This window comes from Fringilla coelebs, assembly GCF_963513975.1.
Source record: "Fringilla coelebs genome assembly, chromosome: 12".
Taxonomy (NCBI): domain Eukaryota; kingdom Metazoa; phylum Chordata; class Aves; order Passeriformes; family Fringillidae; genus Fringilla; species Fringilla coelebs.
In genome coordinates this window covers 20,450,977-20,468,245 of record NC_140038.1, presented here as the reverse complement: position 1 = coordinate 20,468,245, position 17,269 = coordinate 20,450,977, and the positions used below count along the sequence as shown (strand labels likewise).

Below are 17,269 nucleotides of genomic sequence, written 5' to 3'. Positions count from 1 at the left end.
ACCTAGAGACCCAATCAAGGAGAAACAAAAATTAAATACCAAAATTGATTGGTTGTACTGACCAAGATGACTTTGTTAGTTAGATGTTAATAAATCAAAGGGAAAAGATTGTTAGGGCTATTGCTGGATAATAAACGGGATCGTAAAATAATAATTGAGATTTGCAAGTGTTACTGTCTTACATTAATAATGAGCAATGTAAATATTTTATATTTTGGCATTAGCAGAAGTAAAAACATTATTGTCAAAGCCAGCAAACAGCGACAGAGGGCAAAGCAGCATCCAGGGGAGCCTTGGCTTGTCTAGAAGGGACATGACAAGCCAGGCAGGAACAGCCCAATCTTCGATTTCAAGCCACTCAACCCCTCCAAGCAAATATCTTGGTATTGCCTTGTGGGTGCAATCTCCCAGGGCTTAATCACATCTGCAGTCCTGCTGATGAGAGGGAAATCAGCTGCAGAATTAAGACAATCCATATAATGAGTGACCTAGAGGATCTAATTCCTGGGTCTTGACCTGCCTGGGGTGATTTGTGTGTTGTTCTCCAAAGATGGTGTAGGTCTGATAAAGCGGGCCCTGTGTCCAGATCAGCACCTGAGAGAGGAGTCCCCTGAGCACTGCACACACCTGCTGTGGGGCACTGCTCTGCCACCACTGGCCCCAAAATGAGATTTGGGTTTTGGTATCATGTGAGAGGCCCAAACAATAATGAACATAGAACCTGTTGCATGGCTAAGTGGTGTTTTGGGAGGATTGCTCAGTTCTTGCTGCTGTTGGAGCTCAGTGATTTCTCACCAAATTGCCCAGGTTTTGTCCATATCCATTCACTTTTCACCTTCTTAATTTCCATGAATTTTAGTAATATTTGGTTTTTTTCCTAAAAGAGAATGGCTTATAGCTCACAGTGATATATCACTAATGAAGCCAAACATTACCAAACTTCAAGAAGAGGTCTAGCAGAAGGAAGCCCTTTTCTGCTCTTTGCTGATACCCAAATTTCAAAGATTCTTGATGTAAATATGTTTCATTCTGGAGTTCCATGAGCAGCAGATACAGGGAACTGCAGCTTTTCACAGCCTCTCACCTCCTTCCTTGTCCACCCTCAGCTACGCCGTGACCGTGCAGGAATCCTACGCTCACCCCTTTGACCAGATCTACTACACACGATGCACAGACATCCTCAACTGGTTCAAGTGCACCAGGCACAGGTAAGAGCTCATCCTCAGAAACCTGAGATTCCTGCTGCCTTCTCATCTCCTCACACACCTCTTGTTTATCCAAATGTTTGTGGTGCTAAAATATAGATGTGTACACAAAGATGTGTGTTTGGAATTCCAGGGCACTGAGTAGAAATACAGAGATTTTTGCCTGAAGTTTGGGTGAGATAAGTGATAGTCAGTCCCTTGTGGGGCCATCCAGGAGAATGAATTATTCCACTGGCCCTGCCATGGGATTGGAAGTGTCTGTTCCCTGACCAACTCTCTTTTCCAAGTGACCAGTGCATGTCCAGGTTCATAAAAGGAAGTCCATGCACCTCCTAAGTTGTGAATAATCAGGCATTTGAGGGTTAGTGATAATTAGAAATGGATCTGTGTTAGAATTAGTGCACCAAAATCTGCACTGAAAATCAGGTAAAATGAAGATGGGTCTGTTTCTAGGACTGAATGAAAACTTGTACCAAAGAGTTAATTTTTCCCAGGCTTCAGGATATTTCTGTTCTATTCATTCTGCTTCCAAAGCATCCTAATAAATATCCACTAATATTCACAATCTTTCAAAGGGGTTTTAGAGGCCATTTTCTATCTCAACTCTCATGAATTCAAGTTGCAAGTTGGCTGTTCAGTACCATCCCAGTGGGACTGTGGCACTTGGCTTTTTGGCTGCTGTGTTACAGTGTTTGGAAGTGAACAGAGCTGCAGAGCTTTCTGGAATATTGTATAGATTGGAATGCAGCAGAGTAAATTCGATCAGTTTATCCAACATGAGGGACAATAGATTCTGTTCAATTGAGGTAATTTCCATAAACTAGCAAAGCTGTTTTGAAGTGTTTGCTGTTAAATATGCAGTTAAATATTACCTTTCTATGGCGGTATCCTTGTTAAGCTATGAATAAATGTAGGAATGCTTCAGAATGCTAAAGACCTTTTGATTTCTGTGGACTACAGTATTGTGGTGAGGAAAACAGGATTTAAATACTGAACTGGGACTATAATGACACTTTGCAAGGTAGGAGTGCCTTGGGAGGGTTAGCAAGCAGGAACAATTCACTTGGGGTTAACTTCTCAAGCTGTATTGAGAGCAGTTGCCACTGTGGTAAGGTTTTGTGTAGCAGCTGACACAGTGGTCTCTGCAGAAGACTCTGTTCCTTCCACTGATGAGATCTGACCTTGCTGATGTGCAAAAATAAATCATTTATTCTTGAAGAAACTCCTTGCCCTTGCAGCAGGACTGGGAAAATGTTTTAAGACAGCAGCTGCCCCAGGAAGAGCTCCAGTGGCTGTCACGAGCACGGTGCTCATAACACGAGTCATATTTCAAGCTTCAAAACAAGTATCGATTCCTCCCTTATTGTGGCGTTTATTATCAAAAACCTTTCATGCATTTAAAAATAATTATTGAATGCTAGCCTTACTATAATTTAACACAAATATCATTGCAGCAGGAGGCATTGATTTTCAATGGTGTCCCATGGCTTTGTGTCTCGTGCTGCAGGATCAGCTACAAGACCGCCTATCGCAGGGGGCTGCGCACGATGTACCGGCGGCGCTCGCAGTGCTGCCCCGGCTACTACGAGAGCGGGGACTACTGCATCCGTACGTACCCAGGGCCCTGGCACCCTCAGGGGGCTCGGGAGCAGCTGGAGATCAATGAAACATTTGTTGCATTAGGGTTGATTGCAGGCAGAATTGCGGGGATGGAATATTTCAGGGTGGTTTGGATATGTGCATCTCAAGTAAGTAGGGAAAATTTGGCTGAAGTCATTGGGGACGGAGTTAATGAAGTCCCTTAGTGCCTTCTTGAATCAGAGCTTACTTTGGGGAGTAATTAATGCAAGTACTCACCAATGTTAAGGAATTAGGGGAACTGAGAGCACTCAGGAATAAACTACCGCATAATTTAAGCAACAGTGTAAAGGTTCTGCCTCTTACCTTTGAAAGTTCTTACTTGAAGAGTTAAATGAGTTAAAATCTCATTTTTTTTCACAATGGTTCCCATCAACAATTTAACTTTTTAAAGCTTCTCAAATGTCAGAAGAACTTTATCCCAACTGTACTGTATAAATAAATACAGAGCTCTGGAGTGTTTTAGGTCAATATAGGGGGGACAAAAATCAAACTGGATCTTTCAGCAACGCCTAGGAGCTTTGTTAATTAAAAATACCCTGTACATTAGTGTCACATGTTTTCAGTATTGCAGCTTTCTGAGTGTTCTGCATGTGCTCAAAAGGAGAGTGGAGATGGGACCTCTTGTCTAAATCTTGTGTTGTGAGATTATGACACCAGAAAAACACAAAGAGATTTTGATCAGCATCAGAATCCAAATTTTATTAACAGGTTTATAATGCCATGAAATAAATGTGAAAATGATACAATTATCTAGCTAACTTCAAATATCTTGGCTCTGTGCTTACAGCTATTTCTTTTTAGCTCTGTTGATGTTTTTATCTGAGTTCCTGTAACTCATATTGTAATACATGAGCAGCTGAAAACCATGAATGGACCCTGATCTCATTTTCAGTGACCTTTTTGCCAAACAGTTATATTCAAGGGGTCTGGGCTGTGAAAAATCACCAGCCCTTTGAGATAAGGCATTAGAATTATTTTACAGAAAGTGTAATAAGTTGATCTTTTGAAGTGCAAAATGCTGTTAGTCAAGTCCTGAAAAACACTTATTGCAACCTATTGTCTTTGCTGGAATCCTTCCTATGGTAAGTATGTACCTACCTTCAAATATCTCAGGTGTCAATACCATGTCAGCATTTGTTCCACATACTTTTATTACAGTCTTGAATTTCATGACTCAGAATCCTGTCTGTCACAGAGCATATTTATTATCACTTTTCTCCCTGCAATCTATTGATTTTTTATTTTTAATTTTTTTTAATTGCCAAACTGTCACAACAATAAATCTCTCCAGACCTTCTGATTCTTTGAGGATATTAACATTTGTTTTGAGGTGTTTTTTTTTTAGTATTAACACTTAGTGTTTTGCTGCTGCCAGGCAAATTTTATCTTTCTGTGGCGGAGAAAGAACAGCATACACTGAAATTTTGCTAATGCAGAGCAGGCAGCAGGTATCTGGTCAGACCAAGAGCCCCGTGTTTGACACAGAGCAGATAATAGTTACACTCTCTCTGCTGTTTACATGTGCAGGAGTCAGGTTCTTGTATTTCATTATCAGCCTGGTGTGTGCTCAGGGACATCTGCTCTCTGTCCTTCCCGGAGATCACAGCAGCAGCAGCGGCCAAGGGGGAAATGATGTCAGGGAAGAAGTTCTCCATCATGATGGATTCCAGATGCTTGGATTTATTATTCTGCTACTACAAGTAGCCACACAGCAAAAAAACCCCAAAACCAAACAGAAAACCTCCTTGAAATTCTCTGAGCCCTCAAGCAACAGTTTGGAGGCCCAATATTTTGCTAATGGGATCCTTTTCGTGTCACCCCTTTGGTGTGTAACACATCAAGCCCTGATCCCATTTGTTTTGTTTTCTTTTTCCACAATATGTTCCTGTGCCAACAAGCAAATTCTCTCATTCATCATCCTTTGCAGTCAGCAGTGAATTCCATTTTCATTCCTGGAGGCACTTCTCTGCTTTTGCCTTTTCCCATCCCATTTCTTACTTCCCTTTACACTGGTATTTTTTTGCTGTTTCCTAACGAGGTCATCCAGTACTCGTGTCCCACGTTCCTCCAGACACATTCAGTGCTGCTCCTCCAAAGGCAGCTGCTCCAAGAGTGGTCAGGACACCAAATTCTGAGCTTTTCCTGAGCTGTCCCTGGCAGGAAGGGAGGGAAACTCCAGCCCTGCAGAAAGGGCTCCCCCTGCTCAGCCAGCCCTTTAAAATCCATTCCATTAGCAATCATGGAAGCCACTACAACATGGGGAGGAGGGATACATCCTGCAGTGAGTCTGATGATCAAAAGAAAGTTTGATTAAAAAACAGTGTGTAGATTAAAGGCTAATTGGTTCTTCTTTCATTAATAGCAGTCTTTATTTCTTGCAAAAGTTAAATGGCTTTGTAATTAACAGTGACATGTTTAGACTAGAGAGGGCTGAGTTTAAATCTTTATTAATGACTGTTTCTTGGATTTTAAAACAGAAGTGAAGGCTTTCAGCTACTGTTTTGATCTTCTCCCTTTTCATTTACTAACTTTCAAAAGGATGTCAGATATATGGTTTTATCTTTGTCCTCCTGTTGGGGCTTACTAAATATATTAAATCAAATAAAATCTACCCTCAGTTCTAAATAATCACGTTGATCCAAAACTTCTTGCTCTGCCACTTCTCCGGTGTCTTCTTTGCCTTTTTGGCATCTGTATGTGCTGCTGCCCCACAAAATGTGGAATTCAGGCACAAGGTCCAATAATTTAACTGATTGCCTGGTAAATTATACAACTGGCCAGCCCATTAATGCTTAGGCTAAACAGTTTTGGGGTATGAAATTGTCTTTGTGCCTCCAAAGGGCCTGAAATATTTGGGGGTTGCAGTGGTATTCAAAAAATGCCCCCTGAAAAATGCTGCAAATGCACATCTGCATTTTTTTTCCCCTTCACTGATATCTTAGAAATGTTGTTACCATTGTGGGAGCTTTGCAAAACGATTCCCCTTCTCTGAATGTTCTTACACTTGACAGAGCTTTTCCCTGAGCTGTCCCTGAAAACAAACAGCACAGTCTGGGCAGTAAATCAGAGCAGCTATGATTTACTGTACTTTGTATGCTAAGGTAAGCTTTTGGCAGAGCAAATGCATAAACTGCAGAAAATCTTTTTTTAAACAACCACAGGGTTCAACTGCCCTTCAAGGTTTTTGTAAGGATGTTTTAAAATTATATTGCCTAGATTAGTATCTGTGGTAGATAAAGCAGCTCTGAATACTTTGCTGCTCAAAAAAAAAAAAAGAGAGAAAGAATATTACATGGCTCTTTTGTGCTCTTTAGCCTGTGAGGAGATGGTAATTGAATAGTTCCCTTTAAGAATATGTCAGGTGGAAAGATGCCCTGTGTGCTAAATGGACGTGTTTTTGTCTGAGAGACCAATGCTTTGTTCAGTCTGTCCATTTTAATCTTATTCTTGCACAACAGATTTGTACAGAGGAGACACTTCTTGTGGGGAACAAAGGGTCAGAGACCTGACATCAGAGGGAAGGGACTCTGAGCAGCAGCTACTGCCAGCCGACTTTTGGGCAGAAAAGCACCAACCATGAAACAAAATTTGGGAATTCACCTTTTCTTCACAGATTGAGTTGAGCTTTTAAGTGTTTTCTTCACTCTCCTACCTTACGCTCTTTTTCTAATGTCTAAATCTATGCAATGTGACAGGATGTAATAATGACAGGATTAGTGATTTAACAATCTGATTTGCTGCCATTTATCTGTCTTTCAAACCTGCCAAAATTCAGTAGAGTTATAGATGGACCATTTCATGGTGCTTTCCTTTCTTGGCCAAGATATTATTGATCTCAGATTGTTTCTCAACATTCAGCTTTCCACATTACAATTGTCACAAGCATCAGCAGGGCTCCCTGACTTTGACAAATCCTTTTCTAGAGAAATTGTGGGTCTCACTGGTTGAATCTCAGTTTTTACCCACAGTGGTATTTCCCTCAGGCCAGAGGCTGGGGACATTATTGTATTAACACGTATTTATTTACCCAGCTTTTCAACTCACCTTTGTTTGATGCCTTTAATGAATTTCAAAAACAAATGAGGAATGTTCTTTTAATAGCTGACTTGGGGAAATTATGCAAATATGAGGCCTGATTGTTTTCAGGAGTTTAAATAATGTTTCATAAATTCTGTAATTGCAATAGCCATGCCAGCTTCCTAGTGTGATGTGTGCATTTATAGTGCAGCCATATGAACATTCCCACCTCAGGACTTCATTCCCATTTACAGGGCTCTGTGTCTAGTGCAGTTTTTGTACTCTTTGACAAGGCTGCCTTATTGGAGCCATATGGTTGGATTGTTAAACATCTGTAGCATAGGAGTAACAATTCCAGAGCTTCCTGCCATCTGGATGAATTACAATCCCTGCAATTCCACACATATGTTCCAGCAGCACACCGACATCACAGTCAAGTGTGCTCATGATGAGAAGAAAAAGAATAGCTTGTGTGATCAGTGCAAAAGTTGTCCACTCCTAGAAAATGTTGAATCAGCGGCTTAAACTTCCTGAATATTCATACTGTTTGTTCATATGTCAGATTTGTTGATTTTTTTCACTTTATAAGGCAGTAACTCATTAGCATTTTAGAAGAAATGTTGCCCCCCCCCCTTCTCACCTCAATTTTAAATTCCTTGTAGTGAGTATTCCTGTAACTTGAAAATATATTGTTTGAAAGCTGCTGGACTTTTAGAATACATTTTTCTTATCTTCATAGACACACATTAAAGCCAGTGCTGGTGCTTTCTGTGAGAGCCTTACTGTTACATTATTCAAGTACAGAGTCCTGTACATCAATAATGCAACCTAAATTAGGGGAAATGCTATAGCAGGACATAGATACTTCCTATCAGGGGACATTCTTTTTCTCTGTCTGATTTGGGATGTGTGACAGCGAGAAAATGGTGTGGAAGGCCTTTCTGCATATCGTTATTAATTATAGAATTGAAATGACAGTAGGAGACACTTTGAAATTTTTCCTTTTATATGCATTGTAGATGACTCCATACATCTTTTGCCAGTGAAGAACATAGGGAAAATTATTTGAATCCTTTGTTCCCATCTGAAGGGGAACTGAGAGGAAATGGGCCTTTGCTTGCTCATTGAGAACCTCTTGGGACACAGGAGTGTGAGGGCAGAGGGACACCAGCCCTAGAACAGGTCAGTTCAGCTGCTGACACAGATGAAGCCAGTGGGTGGCTGTTTAGGCTGAAAATACTGGAGAGACACCCTGGATGGGAAGGTGGAAAGGTCAGTTCTCATCTCCCATCCATCATTTTGTGTTTGCTCTCAGCCTCTGGATGCTGAAGGATTTGCAAAGATGCTGGTGGGGAGCAGTAATGAAATATGGGAAGGACTTCTGGAAGCAGTGCAGGAGAAGGAGGAGAAACAAAATGCTCATATAAAGGAATGAAAATAGCATAAAGTTAAAAAGGGGGGAATGCTGAAGCTGTATAATGTCTCAAGGGGCTTAATAAATATTAGAGAAAAAATTATGCAGGCATTATGGTTGGAAAAAGATTTAGTCTGTTGCTAGTGTAGCAGAAAAAGCTTTTCTGGCTGCTTTAGGCAGTCTCTGTTGGATCAGTATAAAAGCACACTGGGACTGCAGACACAGAAGGAAGCACTGGATCCAGAGCTCCTCATGGTGCTCATGCTAATGGCCTGGATGGCTGGGAGCTTCAGCAGGATCAGAAAAAAGCACAAAACCCATAGGTGTGATTCATTGTTGAGTTCAAAGAAAGAGCCATGCAAAGTTTAGTCCATTAATTTGCCCTCTTTTAGCAAAGTCAGGCTGGTCCCCAGCTGCTCTAAATCAGCACAATTCCACCAGGATGTGTCTGGATGCCCTTTCAAATCCTGCTCCTGCTGGGATGCACCTCACAGTGGGTGGTGGCAGGCTGCACTGATCCTGCATGGCCTGGAGGCACCAGGGCTGTTCCATAGTGCCTTTGTGAGCCAGCCTCCCATGCAGCTGGGGATGCTTGCACAGAACACAAACAGGGTCCTGGGCATCCCTGGGATGAACGAGGGTGTGGACATACAGAGCATTTGCTGTTTATGGAAGTAGGAGGACACAAAATTCCAGAAGATTTTCCCCTCCAAAGCACTTTGCAGTTCATGAGTAGTCCAGGCATGTGCTGAGCCAGGTTAACTCATGGAAATCAATAGGGTCAGAAAGAAGACAAATGTGTGAAATGGAACAGGTTTAAAATTGAAATTGGAATCATAGAATGGTTTGGAAAGGACCTTAAAGGTCAGCTTGTTCCAGCCCACAAGTTGTTTTCTTGATCACTCCTTTACATCCTTCTCCCATTAACAGATTTCTCTTGTACTCTGGAGAAGAGAAAGACCAGGAGAAAAGGAAGGAAAGGTAGAGAGAGGAAAAGAAGTTATCTAAATCGAGATGGCCTTTAGAAAGAGCTCCTGTTGTGCATACAAAATCTGAGATAGCATCTCCTTCTGCTTCCTTTCTGTATTCCTCTGGCTGTGACCTTCCCTGAGCAGTTCCCACACGAACTCTGGATGTCTGGGAAGCCACGAGTCAGATGTGGGGGAACATCAGCAGGCAGATTCCTTCTTGTCTACAGGAAAGAGCTACTGCAACCTCCTGCCAGGTGTCAGTGCCCCCTTTCTCCTTTCTAGGCATCTTACAGACTGAAAATAGAAATAAAACTGATTACTGGCACTGCAAGGATGGCTGAAGATGGCTACCATGATAATGCATGGTAGCATATGAGAACACATGAGAACACGTGAATAACACATGATACACAGTAACATGTGATAACATATGATGACACATGATAACACAGCAGGGGTGTGGGTTAACCCAGTGCCTCCCCCCTCACTGATCCCTGCAGCCACTCCCATTCCCTTTGTCCCATGGGATGGGAGAAGAGGATGGAAGAACCAAAGAAAGAAAACCTGTGGATTGAGATAAAACAAGTGTGAATGATCCTGAGGAGCAGAGCAAGCCTTGGTGCTGTGCCAGCACAGTTCAGCAGTAGCTGAAATGTCAGCATGGTCAGCATTGGCTTGGTCACCAACCTAAACCACAGCATGATCCAAGCTGAGAGGAGTTAACCCCATCCCAGCCAGCCCAGTAGAGCCAGCCATGCTGCTGATAATAAAACACTCATCAATATGATCCACAGGAAATCTCCTTATGGTTTTTCTTTGTCTTTCCACCTCTTGGTTTCAGTAGTGGCAGGGGAGCACTTTGGAAGCTGGAGTGAGCCACTCTTTTCAAGTGGTTTTGTCTCTGTTCAGAGGGTTGGGAAGGACGAGCTGGTGCTGGCAGTTGTCTGTGCTGGCTGAGGCGTTGTGGGCCCTGCTCCTGCCTCCCTCTGCTCCCACAGCCTTTTATAGCAACAGCCATGGATGCCATAAATACAGCAACCTGGCCAAGCAGGAGGAGGCATTTGGCTACCTGGGTGCACTTACTTACAGCTCAGCTACTCCCCATCTCCTCCAGCACAGGAAAGAGAGAGGTGGAAGCATTTGGCAGATGGAATTTGGCCCAGAGTATGCAGTGCTTTCAGCATCTTCCTGTGCATAATGTGCATTTCTTTTATGTGAACTTTTGGAACGCCTGTCTGTAATTATTCCATCCTTTTAGCAGTGCCTCTGAACAATACCAATGGCATTCACACAGGGAATACCACGTGAGCCTGACATAAGAAATACCATTCCAGGCACATGGTGTGATCCTGTGCAGGAGCTGGAATTCAATGATCCTTGTGTTCCTTTTCAGCTCTGAGCTTCTATGATTCTATTGGTCTACTTGTGGTTATTGGTGTTGGTTTCTCAAATGCCAGGGAATTTCTGGGAATGGGTTTGCTTGGTGGGAATGTAATGTCTATGACACACATTTTAAGGAGACTGGTGAAGAAATGGAACCTTTTCAGGTGCAGCAGTGCTGTGCACAAGAGCTCTGCTGAAGCAGCTCTCTGGTGCAGATCTTGGATCTGATGTCACCACACCTGCAGTCACGGGTGTCATGTTTTGACAAATGTCCAGCTTAAATGGAATTCCTTTTAAAAGCATTACTAAAAGCATGTAAAATTATCTTTTCATCAAATACTGCTAATGCTGTGCCATATTTGCCTTAATATAAACAGCAGCCCTCTTCAATAGTTTCAGATAATGTAGGGAAAAGCTTTTGTTTCCAGCTCCCATCTTCTATCTCCAGGCCATAGTGTGAATCCCAGGAACTGGAAAGTGCATTTTACTGTGTGTCATTAATAGAAAGTTTCTCTGGACATTCAACATCCAGAAATTGGGCTTGATCCTAAATCAGCTGAAATTCTGCAATCTGGAGTAGGTGACAGGAAGTTTAAACGAGTGGCTTGAGGTGAGGATCAGCCCCCATCATTACAAAAAAAGTTTCCTCTGTTGTCTTTTTTGCAGTTCTTTTCAGAAAGCTGCTGTGAAACACACTGCTGTGATTCCTTTTGAAATGTGAGAAAAGTGAAAGGAGTCTGCATTTAAATATTCCATCCCCAGGAACGTTAGTGTAGCTTATACACGAGCATGATCTTCAAACAGAGCACAGTCTGTCCTTGATTTCGGCAGGGTCACCTCCACTTGCATTGTGGGCCTTGGTTTGAAATGAAATCTGAAATGTGTTGGCCCTTTGGGGCCTGTGCCTGGCCTCAAGGACAAGTTTGCCTTTAGAAATTTGTCCATATTCATCCTGTTTTGGTGAGAAACAAAGAGAGGATTGTTGTTAGATTCACTTGAAAAATTTTGGAATAAGAATGAAGAAAGATTTTGTTTGAAACATCGATAGTTTATTCAATTTGCTACAGGACTGAAAGTTTTCTAGGAACATCTGTGTAATTTGGTTTTATTAAGTGTTGCATTGCCTAGCAAAGACAGCCAGAAGTGTCATGCAGTCCAGATGTCTTCATCGATCTACTTTTGATCTTTTAGGAACAACATTTTTGATGCCTCAATCCTCACTCTAACACACAGCACACACTCTGTACCTATGGAAATCAATCAGCAGTGGAGCTGTGTCATTTGCTGTCAGAAAATAGAATTTTCTTGGCATGAGACCCACAATTCAGGTCGAGTCAGTAATCAGAGAGCTACGGACATGTAGCAAGGCTACCAGATTTAAAAATAAATATATCACAGGCTGATGGAATTTGTACACACAGAAATTCACTCAATGCCCTGAGTGGGTAACCTATAGCAAAATATGCAAGTGCTGTGATTTTGAGGTGATTTCCAGATATAAATGTTTCCAATTATAAATGTGTGAGGGTTTTTTCTGATAATGGCTCATTTTCTTTGACATTTTCCCATGTGTTTCCTGTCTCACTGCTTAAATCAAACAGCTCCTCAGCCAGTGTTAGAACCTGTAAGTTCCTGGTCTCTTGGATTGCTACATTCACAGGAGCAAGGCAGGGGTGGCTGTGGCATGAAGCAAAGCAGTGGCACTGTGCTGGTGGAGTTTCTGTGGTGAGGCTGGAAATATCCCCCAGCAGTTGAGTTTTACCCGGTTCTGCCACACCTTTCCCCTGTCCATCTGTCATTTACGTCTCACTTTCCTCACCTGCAGGGCACTGCAACTTCCTCCAGTCTTTCTATGATGGAAATGTTTGTGATTTACCACTTTTAGTGAATTTGTAGCTCTGTTCTTCACACCTGGCAGCTATTTTCCATTCCAGCACAACTCCCAGGAGAGCTCAGACTGCAGGCAAAGTTACACAGGAGTGGAGAACAGGCATTCCTGCCTCCCTGCTGAGTCTGGTTTGGTGCCACCTGCTCTCACAGGTGGTTTAATAGGCCAGGTTATACTTTCTCTTCTTCTGGGAGGTTTGGCTGCTGCTCCAGAGATTGGCAGGAAAACTGCCAGAAGGACCAGGGATCTTATGTACAAGCTTCTCCTCTATTCCCAACCTGTCAAGAATTTAATTTCCTCAGGCAACAACAAAGAAATCCCCTGAAGTTAAGAATGGAATTACTGGGGAAAGCTTTTACTGGTTTTGGCACTTCTGTCCTCACAAAACCTGGAGCTTTCTGCAGGCAAAGCCCATTTGGACTGCATTAGGTTTTGGAGTGAGGTCTCCTAGGCTGTGTACAGAGAGAATGAAGGACCGTGCCAAAAGTAAATGTTAATATTTCTGCATTGCTTAGAAAAAGATAGTGCTGCTCTTTCTGAAGGTGCCACACAGAGCACAATTTGCAGACAAATTAAGTTTGTTGGTTGGATGAATCAAGTTCCAGTGGAAAATTAACAAGTGAAAATGTATTTCCTACAAATTGCTGGGAAGAGCTGGTCAATTTACCAAAATGGAAGGAGCAGACAGAGGGCACAGGAGGGGCAAAGCTTTCCAGGGTCACAGATTCTGCTCTGCTGATTCAGGATCTCCCTTAACCTCATTAACAGTTTGAACTAGTGCTAATGATTGTTTTGAACCCTGAGTGAGGCAATGGGAAATCATTTACCAGAAAATGTTAAATGCTGAAATTGTCCCACAGAATAATATTGTATTAGAACATTGATCAGCAGAATTGATCTCAGTGTAACTCTTTCCTTTCAACATGGCAGAATACAATGATCATTTCTACTTGAAGCAATGACAGAAAATGCATAAAATTGGTTGCAGGCCTCAAAGGATCAACAATCATCAATATTTACCTGCTCCCTGATGAGTTCTCTCTGGGCTCCAGTTCAGTTTCTTTGAAGTCAATGAGAAAGACTGAGCCTTAAAACCGTCTTGGTTTGAAAGACCGGTGTCTGCCAAGCAAGGCGGGAACCTCCCTTGGAACAGAGAACATGACCCCTTTCCCTCCAAATTATTATAACTTTGAAATCACGGGGCTCTCAGGCAAAGAGCTGGGCAAAGGGATGAGTTCTTTACTGGCGTGTGTGTGCCGAGGCAAGCAAGCGACACGAGAGAGCACAAACCCTGCGCAGCCGCTCTCGGCCAAGCAAGCGACACGAGAGAGCACAAACCCTGCGCAGCCGCTCTCGGCCAAGCAAGCGACACGAGAGAGCACAAACCCTGCGCAGCCGCTCTCGGCCAAGCAAGCGACACGAGAGAGCACAAACCCTGCGCAGCCGCTCTCGGCGCTTCCCCTTCGCCGCATCCCCGGCACAGCCACAGGGGCGCTGCTGGCTCCTGGCCAGGCAGGGCCTGCAGGGGTTCCTCCCAGCCTGCGGGGGGCGCTGCGGTGGTTCCTCCCAGCCTGCGGGGGCGCTGCAGTGGTTCCTCCCAGCCTGCGGGGGGCGCTGCGGTGGTTCCTCCCAGCCTGCGGGGGGCGCTGTGGCGCGGGCTCGGCCGCGTTTCTCCCTCACGCGGCGATGGCGGGCGAGGTGGATGGCGAAATGGGCTGCGGCAGCAACCTCAGAGCAGCGCTGGGAGGGCAGGGCTGAACAGACCCCAGAGCAGGAAAGGAAATGTATCAGAAACTCTGCAGCTGTAGCAGGTACTGCAGGGTGTCTGGCAGGCAGTGTAAAACCCAAAAAACCCGGAGCAGTGGCAGAGAAATGGCGGGGCTGGGCAGCGGCAGCCGAGCCCCTGAACAAGGCCGGGAGAGCCTCCTCTGGAGGTGGAAAGGAGTTTCCCCTGAGGCACCCGAGATGGTGAGGGTCCTTTTTTTAGTGAGGTAGGGTGATAATATGGTTCCAGTGCAACAGCTGCTCCCACAAGCAGAGCTTCACTCGCTGTAGGAGCAGACAGCAGGAGATGGAGCCTCACAGTGGTGGTGAATTCCCTCACAATGGCCGCAGCCTGTCTCCCCACCCATCTGACAGAAGAGAAAACCCCCCAGGTAAGAGAGTACCAGCTGCACCCTTCTCCTATCTTGGCCATTTCTTTAATCAGTCTTAAATATTGGTCATTATTGTCTCTTAGCAACAGATGGGACAAAATTCCATGAAAGAAAGGAACAAAAGGAAAAATCCTAACCCCCAACAAAGTGGTAAGGGATTTGGGAATGTAACTCAACTTAGAGGGTCAGGATTTCACCAGAAGGAGGAATATCTCTCTTTGCCCCAAGGTCAAGCCCAGGCTCTGGTGTGTCCTGATTCCTGTGGAGCCCTGGGGCTGAGTAGGAGTCCCTGTGTGGATGTGTCTGACCTGGGCCCAAGGTGTCAGTTAGTCAGGAGCTGTTTGCATCAGGCATTGTCTTTCTTGCAGGATTTGCCTCCTTCGTACACTGAAACTCCTCCTGCCTTTGTGCCCATTCCGTTGGCTGGGGCTGAGCTGTGACTTTATCTCCAGACTATGGGATCAGTGCTGCTCTTAGCCAGCCCTGTAACTTTTCCACTTTGCAGGGCAGAAGCACTTGAGTGATCAGAGTCCCTTAGTGCCTTTCCACCATCCCTTTTTGTGCCTTCAACTTCTGCACTTTTTTATTAACACAGCCAAAGGTACAACAGAGTTCAGCTTCCTGACCCTAGTCGTGCTCTCTGACATTTGCTGCTATGAGGAGGCTGCTCTGCAGCTCTCGCTCAGACAGCACTAAATGGTGAGTGCTATCTCCCATTCCCTCTCTCCACCAGAGCAGATGAAACCAATGGGGCATCAAAATGCCACAAAGACTCTAAAATGTGTGATTCCTCCAACCTCTCCTTTTGCAGGCAGTAAACCTCTCCGTCACTGTCACTATTTTATGGTCAGTGATGCGATGCCATTCCTGTCTCAGGGATGTGCTGCTCCAGCTCAGCTGCTCCTCAGAACCAACCAGACTGGGATTCCAAACAGTGCCCCACCAGTCTCAGGGCACACAGAATAAGTCACAGTCTCTTTCCCACCCTACCCTTCCCTCCACAGTTTACTTCCCTATTGACTCCCTAGAGTAAGGCCTAAAGCAACAGATTGCAGCATGGCCTGAAGGAGGTTCTCATCAGTGCCAGCTCCTTAAGTGACAGTAAACTGTGAGCATTCCTACTGAAGGGTCCTTGGAGTCTGAAATATTGAGATCTGGATGGAATTATTCCAGGACCCCTAAACTAATCCATGTCACAAGCCTGGGACACTCAAAAATGTGGAAGGTTCTGTGTTCACCTTGATAGTGACCAGAACTCCAGGCTGTTATTTACCTGCTGATAGAAAGGGTAAAAAACTGCTATGGAGTTTATGCTTATTAACAAATCTTCATGTCCCAGCAAATGGATACAGGGATTGACTGATCTATTGGCAGTGATGACACCGACACATGTCAAATTCTGCTCTTGGGAAAAGACAAAATCCTCAGAATGGATCTCCACAGTTCTTTTACTTCAGACATCCACAAGTCATGTCTGGCCTAATCCCTGAGCTTTGGCCGGGTGTTAAGACTGAGGATAACACAACCCGGAACAGATCAATACCTCACTGAGGCAATGGTCACAGATCCCCATGTCCCTGACAACAAAAAGACCATTGATTCTGTTCTGATTGCATTGATGCAGAGTGTCTACTGCCAAACCTGCAAAAGAAGTGCTGGAATTGCAGCTACAGGAAAAGGAGCTGATCTTGTGACCCACTGATGTTATCTGCTCTGCATCAGTCTCGTCTTTCCTTTGCTCACATTGATCTCTTTGGGTTTGTGTTTTTCACTGGTACTTTCATGGGAAGATGAAAAAGACGGGTTGCTATGCACTGAAACAATAAATTCCTCAAAGCCTGAGCAGGCTTTGAGATCTCTTCATCTTTGGAAGTTGTTAAACCTTGCATGAAAGTGCTTTCCAAGGTGATAAATTAATGGATGTATCCTGAGTGATGACCACAGAAATAGACATTAAGCAATGCAAAGAGCTATTATCCCACTTCATTGAAGCAATTATCCAGGAAACCATCAAATCAGCTTGATTCCTGATAGAAAGTCAGTGATTTAGGGAGGAAATCATCCATTCCACAAATAAGCAATAATCTAAGAATGAGGAAAACCTACCTGGATGCATTAGCTGTAGTCATCTTTCTTGTGCTATCCAACCTCCCTTTCCTGAGCACAGCCAAAAGCTGACTACAGGCTTATCTAATGAAGCTGATACTGTAGACTCAGCACAAGCTGGACCCAGGCCAGTACATTAAGATGGAAGCACCAGAGAGGCCCTGAGTGAACAGATTCCTAATGGATAAGGAGCGAGAATCTTTTTTCATCTACTTTGACCTCTCTGCATTATCTGAAACCACTGGACATAGGATAACAGCTATTTCACCTAACAAAATCACTTTTACCCTAAAAGTGGCACGAGGGAATGGAGGAATGGGCTAAAATGACCCAAATTATTTCAGAGAAACATCCTAAATAGTGAAGGAAAAGCATCATTTTTTCCATTAAATTTCTGCTTTGTTTAGTCCAACAACTATCAAGCATGGGGCAAATTGGGTAAATAATCTGAAGTTAAAATACCAGCAACATAAAAGAAAGAATGCAGG

General features: G+C 43.8%; 1 protein-coding gene across 2 annotated transcripts in view; it reads left to right on the top strand.

The window, feature by feature from the left end:
- Window positions 1–2,737: 2,737 nt before the first annotated feature.
- Window positions 2,738–17,269, top strand: part of MEGF11 (multiple EGF like domains 11) — a 184,150-nt gene continuing 169,618 nt past the window's right edge. For both annotated transcript variants that reach the window (XM_084213617.1, XM_084213616.1), the window contains exon 1: window positions 2,738–2,813. In XM_084213617.1, coding sequence (XP_084069743.1) covers window positions 2,753–2,813 — 61 coding nt within the window. In that variant the 5' untranslated portion in view covers window positions 2,738–2,752. The remainder of the gene's footprint in view (window positions 2,814–17,269) is intronic.